The sequence below is a fragment of the Pogona vitticeps genome, chromosome 2, assembly GCF_051106095.1.
Source record: "Pogona vitticeps strain Pit_001003342236 chromosome 2, PviZW2.1, whole genome shotgun sequence".
Classification (NCBI taxonomy): domain Eukaryota; kingdom Metazoa; phylum Chordata; class Lepidosauria; order Squamata; family Agamidae; genus Pogona; species Pogona vitticeps.
This window is the reverse complement of record NC_135784.1, coordinates 109,047,436-109,060,870: the sequence shown is the minus strand read 5'-3', so window position 1 is coordinate 109,060,870 and position 13,435 is coordinate 109,047,436. Positions and strand designations below refer to the sequence as shown.

Genomic DNA, 13,435 nt, shown 5'->3' with positions numbered 1-13,435 from the left:
TTCAAGATTTAATGGTTATCCAGGATGCATTTGGCTGACCTGATAGAAACGGTAATGTAAGGATTCTGTGCCCCCAAGAAATAGGCTTGTAATGGGAATATCTGGAGAGCTTTAACAAGAAGCATTCAGGTAGAAGGTGATAACAACAAGAGATGATATCACCCAGACTAGTGTCACGCTTCCTGGCCTTTCATCACAGAAGATAAGTATTTGGAACCAACACCATTTATTATATCACACTGTGCAGGTGATCAGAGGAAAGATATATGTGATGGCTAAGCTGCCTGATATCCAGAGAGTGCCCGTGGAATCTCCAATCAAGCCCACTAAAACTCAGCGATCTCATAAAAACTAGCTATTGGTCAATAGCATTATCAAGGTTCTAAACAGGAGCCTCATTAATACTTCAGAAAACAGAATGAAAGTTGGTTATAAAATACTATGCCCCCCCCAAAAAAAGGCCAGCGAGTTAGAGAGGAGGAGGAGAGAGAACAATGTAAGAGGTATTTTATGACTGCTTACTAGGGAAAGATTAACTTATCAAACACACCTGAGATTTCTTTGGAGAGAATGGCAGGGGACATAGGGATGCCACAGCTCAGCTGTGTGTTGTGCTAATTATTTATTATTCAGATTTAAAATGCATTAGAATTGAAGATGTGGAAGGGAGAAAAACAGTCTGAAAGGATTCCAAAAATACCTACACACATGCATGTAAAAACCAGGAGTCTGTTTGTTTGAACTGTTGTGGTATTGTGTGTATATGTGTGTGTGTGCACGCATGTGCGCGCGCATGCATGTGTGTGTCTTTCCTCATCTGAACTGTACTGAATAGTTAAGGCTAATGTTCAGACATGGCACTCGGGCTGCACTCCAAAATACACTTACTCGGAAGTTAGCCCACTTTCTCCTGCCAAGTACTGGAACCAGATGTTTGAATGAAACACACACAGGGTTGTACTGCCACTTCATGCTGTTATGTCAAGGGTCGGGAACATCTTGGTGGACATGTATTAGCCTCAGTCAGCAAAAACCTATGGTATTAACTGATGGGACTCACGGACCCACCAGATGTGAGGGGCCAAATGTTAAAACCCCAATTTCCTTCTGAAGAAGGAATTTCGTATTATGCTTGTTTTCAAAGAAAAAGTGATAAGGTCTTGACAACAAGGGCAATCTGCAGGGTCTTGTACTAAATTACTGATGAGTAGGGGTGCAAGTAAGCATGTCTGAGCCAAGAGACCTCATGCCTTTGTTCAAAATATTCCTTTGATCTGACAAGGTCAATTTTAACCAGATCCATATTTTGTGGTACATACTTTAAGTGCTGCTGTAGACAGACAGTCTAGCCACAGGATCATCTTCAGCATGTACCACTTATTACGCAGTCAACTGCTTTCCAAGATTAGATCGCTGCAGAATTTAATGTCCAATAAATCTATATCTGTGCCGAACTGTTGAGGTAAATATATTGCTGTTTCTCAATTTCTGAGTTTTAAAACAGAATTACACACTGCAACAGCATTTTTTCTTGTGATTTTTGTTTAACTCATACATTTTCTTTTCATAATCCTTGCCAAACAAGTACTTCCTTCACTAGGAGACAATATAAAACAGTGGCTAGAATGTGAGAGTGTGGCTGGAGTGCTGGAGTTCAGCTCTGTGCTCAATCACAAACTTTACTCCCTGGTGTTAGGCTAGACACGATCAGTGTCAGTTTAGTCTAATTTACTTACTCTGTTAAGCCAGAAATTAACATTATCAGATAAAAAGCCACACACACCCCGCCAAGTGGGAAGTATAGAAATTATTTCTGGTCACCTTTGGTTTTGACTTCCATTTGTGATGGAGCAGCGTTCACAGCAGTCTCTTCAGGGCAAATTACCTGTAGAACAGATGGTTTTTAATGTTTATGTTCTCACCTTCAGGCCTGACAACAGACCCCAAGCAACTGACAATAACTATGAATTTATTCATTTATGTATTTAAAATATTTCTATCCTGCTTTTTTCCTTAAAAAGGGCCCATATAGAGATATTTAAAAGGCATTCGTGGATTTAAAGGCTTTGAGGGTGCAAAGGTGGGAGGTATGAACTCTCTAAGCCTCCGGTACAGGTTATACCTATTTCAACACCGTCTTGAGAAACAATAAGAGCCTTTGCAAGGGCCAGTTATTCTTAAATATAGCTTCTAAATCCCTTTTAGTTTCAACAGCTAAATGAAACAGACTCAGGCTACATGCAAGTAAAATAGTGGAAAGGGGAAAAACAGAAGTAGAATATTGCTAACTATTTGCTGCAACACTGCTAAAAAATTAAGAAGTCCACTTTACAAATGTTCCTTTTAGATCGCCTTGGGATATTGAGATTAGACTGAGTTGTCATTCACTATGGCCTTGGGCTTGAAGTGATATACAGTATAGTTCTGCTTTCCTTCTCTTTTGTATTAGACTCCTAGGAAGAGGGCTAATAAGATTTCAAGGACGTAGTGAACAAGATTTACTTTTGAGCAGAGCATTTATATTTTTTCCCTCTAGGCTATTTTGATTTTCTAAGCTTGAAATACAACTTTTTAATATAATAAATTATTAGAAACTGAGATTTAATGCAGAGAAATAGAAGCATTATACAACTCTTAGGCCCCCATTCTATGTGTAGCACGTACACAATGGCAGCATCTTTCTGGGATCTTCTGCATGTCAGATATGCGCTGTTCCATCCATCTAGAGCTCCTCCTGCAGTTCATGTGGTCCTCCTGATGTTTATGATAGCATATTGGGTGGAGCCAAACATTAGGCAGAATGAGATGAATGGCTCAGCCATATCTCTTATTATTAGAGTATTAGTAGCAGCATTAGTATTAACATTGTTAGCATTAATACATTTCTAGTGCTAGGGATGGGGGTAGTGTTTGTGGTAACTCTGGCCCTATGTATCAAAATAACTTTTCTGTTTTGGGCTGCTATGCAGCTGGAGTACTTTGCACCTAGAAGTGAGGGTGCAATTTACTACTTTGTCTCAAGCAGTAAAACATGGGAACACAAGAGGCCCTTTTCTACTGCTGCTCCCATAATTTGGAACTCCCTCCCGCAGAAGACCAGACTGGCCCCATCTTTACTGCCCTTCCACAAGCAAGTAAAGAAGACCTTTGTCTTCAGGCAAGGTTTCCTTCACTGGCTGGCTGCCTGACTGGGATTTTTAAATGGATTGTTTTGCCTGACTGCTTTGAATATGTTTTTTGTATTGCTTTTGTTTACTAATTCTCAAAGTAGTATTTGTTTGTTCCTTTTTTATTGAATTTGTTTGTTCCTTTAGGTAAAGGTAAAGGTTCCCCTTGATAATTTTTGTCCAGTCGTGTCCGACTCTAGGGGGCGGCGCTCATCCCGCTCTTCAAGCCATAGAGCCAGCGTTTGTCCGAAGACAATCTTCCGTGGTCACATGGCCAGTGCGACTTAGACACGGAACGCTGTTTACCTTCCCACCGAGGTGGTCCCTATTTATCTACTCGCATTTGCATGCTTTCGAGCCGCTAGGTTGGCGGGAGCTGGGACAAGCGACGGGCACTCACTCCGTCGCATGGATTCGATCTTACGACTGCTTGGTCTTCTGACCCTGCAGCACAGGCTTCTACGGTTTAGCCCACAGCGCCACCACGTCCCTGTTTGTTCCTTTATTGTATACTTATTGTTTTTGGCTTTAAATATTGTCTTTCAATGATGTAAGCCGGCTTGGATCCTTTTTAATGAAAAAGGAAATGTAAGATAATAATATTAATAACTACTACTGCTACTACTGCTACTTTTGCCTTCCTGGTCTTCGCAGCCTCTAGCAGTATGCATCTTTAATTCCTGCTCAATCTTGATTTTTCCTCTTCTTTAGTTTCTAACAGAGGGAGAGAGAGAGATGAATAGACAAATTGAATATTCATGCAGACCATGGATGGGCACAAGGGAATTTTCTACAAAGCAGTATAAATATAAAGCATGCTCTGACTGTGTAGGCCAGGTGAAACTTCCTCAAGCTGCAGCCCCTCCCTCAGTTGGTAGCTCTATAGGCACTGCTGGAAATGAGGCCAGAATAGAAACATTACTGCGTAACACTAAGGCAGAGGGAAGGCCTTACATGCCATATATAAACATTTCCTTCTGGTTTGATGAAGCATTCAGATGGGTTACACAGGTCTTCTCTTTCCAAGGCTTGGAAACTTCACGTTATGCAGTACAATGGTGCCTTGACTTACAAACGCCCCGACGTATGAACATTTCGACCTACGAACAGCTCCATTCGCAAAATTTTGCTTTGACTTGCGAGCGGAGCTTTGACTTACAAACAAACAGTGCAGGGAAAGCTGGAAATGGACTTTGAACTGCCTGGTACTGTAATTTTAAAATGTAAAAATTGGTTTAAAAGGTGCTTGGTTTGGTTTAAAGCTGCTTGGTTTCAAAGCTGTTCTGTTTAAAATGTGTTTGTTCCCTCCCTCCTTTCCTGCCTTTTTTTTAACTTAAGTCATCTTAGGTTTAAAAAAAATCTCCCCCTAGTGGTAGAGGATGGATTAACCGGTTTTATATTCGTCCCTATGGGAAAGAATGCTTTGACTTACAAACGGCGTCTCTACATATGGACAAAAAACAGCTGGAACAGATTAATTGGTTTTCAGTGCATTCCTATGGGAAATGCTGATTTGACTTAGAAAGTTTTGACTTACGAACATCTTCTCTGATGTACTGTATTAAGTTCGTAAGTCGAGGCACCACTGTATACTGGAAGGAACCTTCAAAATCAGCCATGGAGAGCTTTTGTTTCTTTCTTTCTAGTGGAGCTGGATAAAAAAAGCAAGCCATTCAAGGGATACCATTGCTTTTCAAAAATAAAGAACAAAAATGGAAAACAAAACTAAAAATCCTTTTCGGGCTTAGCTCTTGTGAGATAGGAGGCGAGAGGGATATCCCACTCGCTGGAGAGCCGTCCCACCTCTGTACCGAAGAGAAGGAGATACAGACTAAACCTGTCACAGCACCCAAAAAGACAGAGCAGTGAGAGACAGAAAAAGACGGGCTAGAAAGAAAGGTACAAAGAGTGACTTTGGAAAAGGCTCAGGAAGAAACAGCGAGAAAAGAGCGGAAGAAGAGGGTGGAGCTTGAGGCGGGAACAATGGAGATAAAAAGAAGGGAGAAGCAGTTACCACCAGGTTGGGAGTGGATATGGATGGAGAATCCCTGGACTGGGGCATGGGAGAGGTCAAGAGTGCCCAAGGAATAGGCTGATTAGAGGAGGAAAAGAGAGGTACCACCCAGACCATCATATTGGGGAGAGGCCGAGGGAAGAGAGTGGAGAAGTAGGCTGAGAGAAGAAAAGGAGAAAGTTGAGAGAGAGAGGAAAGAAAGGTTAGAATGGAGGATAAATGAGATGAGGAGGAAGGGTTACGGGGAGAACCCTGGAAAGACCCAGCACCCAAAGGACGCCCATTGTGGAATGACAGCTGGGATGACGAGACCATGCCCTTGTTGGAAGGTGAGACGGGACAGAACATAGCCAATGTCTTTATATTTATTTATTTATTTATTTATTTATTTATTTATTTATTTATTTATTTATTTATTTATTTATTTATTTATTTTATTTCTATCCCGCCTATCTGGTCATATTAGACCACTCTAGGCGGCTTACAATCACACAACAATACAGTTTTAAAAACATTACAACTAAACAAAAACGAATCAAGAAAGAAGTATAAAAGGAAAAAAAAGTCATCAGGGGTCATCTGTTGGGAAGGCCTGCCTGAACATCAGTGTTTTTAGTTGTTTCTTAAAAGTACCCAGCGAGGGGGCCGCGCGGATCTCAGGAGGTAAGTTGTTCCAGAGGCGAGGAGCCACCGCCGAGAAGGCCCGATTTCTAGTCTTTTCCTTCCGGGCCTCTCTCGGCGTTAGGCTCCTCAACCTCACCTCCTGGCTCGCACGAGTGACACGGGTAGATCTTGGTGGGAGAAGGCGTTCCGCCAAGTATCGAGGTCCTAAACCGTTAAGGGCTTTATAAGTGAGCATCAGCACTTTGAAGTCGATGCGGTAACGGATGGGCAGCCAATGCAGTGCGGCCAGAGTGGGGGAGATATGTTGGTATCTTCTCACTCCACTGAGTAATCTGGCCGCAGCATTCTGCACCACCTGTAGTCTCCGCAGCAGCCTCAAAGGTAGCCCCACGTAGAGCGTGTTACAGTGGTCTAATCTTGAGATTACAAGCGCATGCACCAAAGTGGTGAGAGCCCCAACATTAAGGTAGGGTCGCAACTGGGCTATCCGCCTTAGGTGAAAAAATGCGGTACGGACCACGGACACCACCTGGGTTTCCATAGTGAGCGCCGGGTCCAGATGGATCCCCAAGCTGCGAACCCCACCCCTGGCAGACAGGGTCGCTCCCCCCAAAATGAGGGAGTTCCCCAAATCTCCAGCTGTTGGAGCTCCCACCCTCAGTACCTCCGTCTTGTCCGGGTTCAGCCTCAGCCCGTTCTCCTGCATCCATTCCCGTACGGTCTCCAGGCAACACTGAAGGGACAGAACGGCATCTCCTGTGGTTGGAAAAAAGGAGATGTAGAGCTGCGTGTCATCCGCATACTGATGGCACAGTGCTCCACACCCCCTGATGACCCCCCCCCCCAGCGGCCTCATATAGATGTTAAACAGCATTGGGGAGATAATCGACCCCTGTGGAACCCCACAATTGAGGCTCCACGGGGCTGAGACATTCTCCCCAAGCTGCACTCTCTGGGGACGGTCCTCCAAGAAGGAACGGAGCCAGGCGAGTGCCCGGCCACCTATTCCCAACTCGGCGAGCCTCCCCAGGAGGATACCGTGGTCAATGGTATCAAAGGCCGCTGAGATATCAAGGAGGACCAGCAGAGATACCTTTCCCCTGTCGGCCTCCCTCAATAGGTCATCACACAGGGCGACCAATGCCGTTTCTGTTCCATGGCGCGGCCTGAAGCCCGACTGGAATGGGTCCAGGGCCTCTGCTTCATCCAGGAACACCTGAAGCTGATCGGCCACTACCCTCTCGACTACCTTGCTTAAGAAAGAAACATTGGCGACGGGCCTATAGTTGCCAATTTCGTCCGCCGCCAAACTAGGTTTCTTTCTTATGGGCCTAATGAGTGTATCCTTGAGGGCAGAAGGAAATCTGCCCTCAAGGAAAGACCCATTAATTATTGCAGTAGCCCATTCCGTTGTTGAAGGCCTGGCTGCCTTGATTAGCCAGGCCGGGCAAGGGTCCAAAGAGGAGGTAGTGGCACGGCAGCGGGCAAGCGTCCTGGTCACAGTGTTGGGCGAAACAGGCTGAAAGGAATCAAAAATCACCGGGCAAGACGGTGCGCTGGACATCTCAGCTCGACTCACTGTACTCAGAAAAGGAGAAAGATCCCGGCGGATGGCCTCCACTTTAGATTTAAAAAATGCTGCAAATTGGTCCGGTGTAAAACTAGGGGGAGGCCTATCACCCGGGCCAATTCCGGATAGGTCACGTACTATACGGAATAATTCCGCCTGTTGATTAGACGCCTCGCTTATCCGGTTAGCGAGGTATGTTCTACTAGCAGCCTTTACCTTGGACTGGTAAAGGTTAGTAGCGACCTTAACAGCTATACGATTAAAAACCGTCGGGTCCCTTCTCCATTTGTGCTCTAGCCATCTCCTGACCCGCTTCGACACCCGGAGATCCTGATTAAACCAGGGTGCCGGGCGATCTCTGCGGCGGAGAGGACGTTTATAGACTGGCCGGGTCCGTGGAATGCCTGTGAGAGAAACCCGTTCCTTAGTGATGACTGGAAACCCCTTCAAGACCCATTGTCAGAAGGAGAAAAACGCTGGAATCATGTTATGGACACTTGTTACTTGTTAAATACTCCAATAAATATTTCACCTGTTTTGAAACAACAATCTGATTTCTTTCAAGCAAGTAGGGAGCACAAATTCGAACCCTCACAGCTCTGATTTATATTGAACAACAGTGTTGCAGTCATATAAGTATTTTTTGAGTGTAGTCTTTTCCCCCTTTTTGCTCTTTTATTTCTATTCGTGCAGTTTTGGCATGAACTCTGTGCACATTCTTAAGACAGTTGCCAGGCCTCAGCACGTGTTTGATTGGTTCTGTATGACCCTATCTAGCTCCCATTTTAATTTCCTGCTGTGACCCAGAGCAATACTACATCTGGGCACTGAGGAAAATTTAAATAGTGGCAAGTTCGAAATCCTTCTTATCTAAGCTAAAACTACTCCTACTTCTTTTAGCAAACTCTGTAACATACCATGTAAAGTAGCAAATCCATAAATCCCTCTGAAACTAATATGAGCAATGAAATCATAAGCCACCACAAATTTGTCTGCCTGTAATTATCCACTGAATATTCTGGTCTCATTACTAATAGAATCTTTTGAACTCTTGCTTCAGGTCTCTCTGAATAGCTGGTTGCCCTCAGCAGTTCCCCTTCTTGGGAATCACCAAGATTAATTTAGGTCTTTGTGTCCAGTTGCGTTGAAAAATACAAACATAGCACACAATTGTTAACCTTCAGCAGTTTGGGTAAATTATTCATGTTAGCTGTTTGTATATTTCCCATTATGGAATGTTATTTTTAGATTGTGGTCCTAGGGCCTTAGACTGCATTCTTGTATATCTAATTCCTAATCCGATTAAAAATGCTTCATTTTAAGCACTAAGCACTCTTCTCCATGGTTGGTTGGAGTGCCAAGTCAATGTACTCAGGATTGGAAGCAAGCTTCCCCATTGCATTATGCTAAAACTTGTTATCTCACTAATTCAGTGTGCCACAAAGTTGCCCACACACACACACCTGTAAGCAAACGTAAATGGCAAACACACATACGGTCTACAGGGAAGGGGAAAATCTGCACTGTACTGGAATAATTCAGAAGGAATAATCAAGTCTTTCTGAAGCCATAATCAAACTCCATTCTCACCTACCTCTTCTTCCCAATATTTATCTTTCCCTGTGTTTTCAGATAAATGAGGTTTTCTCAGGCAGCTCAATGTGGTCACTCTCCCTCATCTCCATTCTGTCTGTGTAGCACTGAGACATTCCATTTCGGTAGCTATGATATGTTCAATCATCATTCTTTATGCTTCCAGCCATAAACAGCCACAATATCTTACTTTGGAAGGAAAAAGATCCATCTTTTATGGGCCACTGCTTTCCCTTATTGTAGATTAACCTTAAAAGAACACATCTAGCATGCTGAGCAACACTCTGACTGCAGGACTGCAGTTGTTGATGCGTGCCATCTGCAACATCATTAGATAGTTCAAATTGTAGGGTAACCTGCAGCCACTGCTAACACATGTCTCCAGGACAGTTATGATATGGTGGGAAACATTATCTCACAAGCTTCTCCTGGAGGAACTGATGACCTCCTTTCCCCCCACTCCCAACCTCTTATTCTCCCTTTTGGATGCTTCCTTTGCCTCCAGATGAATCCAGCGCACATACCACTTTCAAAAGTTTCTGTTGTTCTTAGCTTCAGGTTTTCTGTTGTTGTTGTTGTTCGTTTGTTTTTTGGTGGTTTTTTTTTTGGTAAATAAATGACTATCAGTCCTATAGGGTGTATCGCAATACTGGCAAGTAACTGGACTTGGGCAATGAGACTGGAATGCCAGCAGGTGGTATTGGTATTTAACATGGATAGTCTAACAGTGAAATCAGTGCTGGAGTTTATCCTGAACGGATGGACGACTGCTAATTTGCACATTTAATTAACTTAATTGGAAATTTTGATGGCTGACAGTATGGGAATTGTGACAAGTCCTAGTTTTCCAGCTGAGTCTTCCAGCATCCATTTAAAAAGAAAGGGGAGGGGGAAATCTGCAGTTCTGCCAACCCCAAATGTTCAAAAACAGGACTAATGTAAGTGTCCTTTGATTTGCCTTCTGGTTTCAGAGCTTTCAGGATTCACTGCCAGTATGTTTTCAGTTTCTTCATTTCAATTGACAAGTGCTACAACTACTTTTAAAATTGCTGGCTGAGCAAGTCTTCCTAAACAAAGCAAATGCATCAGAGAATACAAATTTGTGTCCTCTTGTTTCCCACAGTATAATATAGCATAATGTTCTGATTTCCTGTTTAATAATATAATCTATTCGTATTATATTCAAAAAGTATTAGAATGCATGCAGCAATAAGTGGTCTGTTCCTATCCACCAGGCTGTTTCCAAAGCAGTTGTCCTTTCAGACTAATAATGTAGTCCTAAATAGGAATACCAGGTCCTTCCTGTAAATTTATCCTGTCCTTTTAAAACCAAAATTTGAATCACATAAGTAGTCTTAGTTTCTTCTTCCTTGTCTGCCCCTCCACGTTCTGTACAATACAGAGCAAGAGGGAAGTGGGTTGAGCATGAGGAACAAAAGTCCTAAGGAAGGGCGACATGGGCAGCTGTCTCATGTTAACGGGCAGAGCAATCTAGCAGCCTTACGAGATGAATAGATTCTTTGGTCAGTAAATATAGAGAAAAGCATGCACAGACAAACCAGTCTAAGAGGGGGCAGGAAATAAAACTGTACTAGTGTCTGTTGTTTTTCTATGTGTTGCCAACTCCCTTCTAGCTTAAGATGATCCTAATTGTGTTTTCAAGATATGTGAGATGTTCAAGGCGTGATTCCCCTTCCAGTTACTCTCCATGGCCAAGCAATGATTTGAACCCAGGTGCCTGAACAACCGAAAATCAGTATTTATTTGGGTTGCTTGAGTGCTTGGAATTCTGCTTCCAGAGATTCTGGAAATTCTGAAGTTGTAGTCCAAAAATCTATATTTTCCTAACTCTGAGAATTTATGTCACCTTTTGGAAAATGGTCATAGCATTGTCTTTGGTGTTGCGAAGCGGACTCCTACTCCAGTTGTGCACATTCACAAGAACCATGCCATGTTATTTCCCACAGGAATTCCAAAAATTGCTGATGAAGGGGTCTTTTGGAGTGCTGCACAGTAGGTGCTGAAACCAGTTGGATGGAAAGAAATAAACCATGGCCGTTCCAGTCTGAAAAAGAATCATCCCGCGTCAAGTTACAGTAGCCAGCGGCCATGTCAAAAAAAGGACGCAGCAAGGCTGAAAAGCCTGAGGTCTTGATAATGTCTTTACAAGCTGCTAATGAAGACCTCAGGACCAAGCTAACAGACATTCAAATTGAGCTTCATCAAGAGAAGTCAAAGGTGAGTGGAAAACTTACAGGAGATGGCAAGCAGCTTAAACTATGGCTCAGTCACAAGTAATGGGTGAAAGATACCTTCTGTCCACCCCATCAGGTGGATGGATAAATTTTACAGAGTTTCTTAGGCAGCTTCCTTTCTGATTTTTCATCAGAATAAATGCAAAGTGATATTTGGTTCATGGATTACAGATAGTCAGAAATTCTCTCCAGATGATATTTCAAATGTCTGGCTTCAGTTCTCTCTCTCTCTCTCTCATAGTAAGTTACACTATAGTGGGACCATTAATTCCTCTATAGGTTCCTTTGATTTAAATGGGCCTACTTTACTTGTGAATAACTTGCTGCTATATTTCAACCAACAGCATTCAGCAGTAACTTGAGAGAGGCTTCACTGTCACCTGAGATCAAGCAGGTTTCAAAAGTTTCAAGAATTTGAAAATCCTGTTTATTTTTGATGAGAGGAGAAGACCTTAGGTAGTTCTTTTTTGAAACTGCTTTCAGGCCTCTGGGAGATAGGGTCAGAGGGACAAAACATCTGCAGTCTTAATGTATGATGATGGACATTGCCTAGGAAAAGGTTTGCTGCCAAATGGAGTTTAATGTGCCCAATATTAATGGAGACCCACTTTCAGTTACTGGAGGAACTGATACAGACACAGAAAGTGACACAAGCTCTTTTCAGTATGAGGGATGTTCTGGTTCCAGAACAAACTAGATTATTGAATGGTGATCTCAAGCTGCAACTACATGGCAAGATTAATTGCTCGATTCCCAACCTATTTTACACTTCTGTTTGGATTAGTTAATCACATTGATTCTGCAAATTATTTTGATGCCAATGTCCACACTGGCACCTCAAACTGATGCTTTCTGATCTGTGCCATAGCTTACAGCTCCCCTTCTTTTGATCCTGCCCTCTGCTGACCCCCCCCCCCAGCTCTCCTTTTAGATTTCATTGTAAGGTCAGTGAGTTGTTTAAGGTATTGCACAATGCTAGGGATAAAAGGAAAAGGGGAAGTTTTTCAAAGTTCTCTATAATATACAAACAGAAACACATATACTACAGAAACAGAGTAGCCATAGTTGTTTTTATTTCATATCAATTTGTATCACTTTTTTTGTCCTTGCAGAGGGGATCTGGCACTAAATTAGTATATCAATGTAATGATAAGGTGATCTAGTGCTAAATTTGGTAGTTTGTTTTTAATTGAGGTGACCAAAAAGAAAAACCGCAGGGGTGGGTGTGTTGAAAATTTTTTAAAAATGTGTTCATGGAGTGCAAAGGTGTCACCCTAAAAATCACAGAATCATGAAGTTGGAAAAGGCCTATGAGGCCAACGAGTCTGTCCCCCTGCTCAATGCAAAAATACAAATCAAAGGATGGTTCAGTCTTTTTCTCCTAGGGCTTGATTTCCAGCCCCTGGATCCTCCTTGTTGCTCTCCTCTGAATTTGTTCCAATTTGTCAGCATCATTCTTGAAGTGCAGTATCCAGAACTGGTCTCAAGATGAGGCCTAACCAGTGCTGAATAGAGAGGGACTAGCACCTCACAGGATTTGGAGACTATACTTCTGTTAATGCATCCTAAAATAGCATTTGCCTCTTTTTGTAGCCACATCACACTGTTGGCTCATATTCAGCTTGTGATCTATGATGATTCCAATATCCTTCTCACTTGTAGAATTGCTAAGCCAGGTAGCCCTCACCTTGTAACTCTTTAGTTTCTTTTTTCCAAGGTGCAGTACTTTATATTTATCCCCGTTGAATTTCATTCTGTTGTTTTCAGCCCAATGCTCAAGCCTATCTAGATCATTTTGAATTTTATTTCTGTCTTCCAGGGTATTAGCTATTCCACCTAATTTTGTGTTATCTGCAAATTTGATTATCATTTCCTGCACTCCCTCATCCAAGTAATTAATAAAATGTTGAAGAGCAACAGGCTCAGGACTACGCCTTGGGGTACTCCACTAGTTACCTCCTTCCAGTTAGAGAAGGACCCATTAATCATCACCCTCTGAGTACGATTCTGTAGCCGACTATGTATTCCTCTGACAGTTGTTCTATCCAGCTAGCACCTAGTTAGCTTGTTAATCAGAATATCATGGGGCACTTTGTCAAAAGCTTTGTTGAAGTCTATCAGAGAGGTTCCCTGATGAAAAAAATGAGATCAGGCTAGTCTGGCAGGATTTTTTCTTGACAAATCCATGTTGGCTTCTAGTTATTACTGCATT

The 13,435-nt window shown here is 42.7% G+C and overlaps 1 protein-coding gene and 1 long non-coding RNA gene across 7 annotated transcripts in view; one reads left to right on the top strand and one right to left on the bottom strand.

Annotated features, from left to right (window-relative positions):
* JAKMIP2 (janus kinase and microtubule interacting protein 2) overlaps window positions 1–13,435 on the top strand; it is a 148,503-nt gene that overhangs the window by 76,746 nt on the left and 58,322 nt on the right. For all 6 annotated transcript variants that reach the window (XR_002301735.3, XR_013541906.1, XM_072990222.2 and 3 more), the window contains exon 2: window positions 10,936–11,206. Coding sequence is in view for 4 of the 6 variants with exons in the window: in XM_072990222.2 (XP_072846323.1) it covers window positions 11,078–11,206 (129 nt within the window). In the remaining 2 variants the exon portion in view is untranslated. The remainder of the gene's footprint in view (window positions 1–10,935; window positions 11,207–13,435) is intronic.
* Window positions 4,833–9,475, bottom strand: LOC144586849 (uncharacterized). Its single transcript, XR_013541907.1, has 2 exons — window positions 7,750–9,475; window positions 4,833–5,538 (listed from the first exon to the last, which is right to left on the bottom strand). It is a non-coding gene; the product is annotated as an uncharacterized LOC144586849 (long non-coding RNA).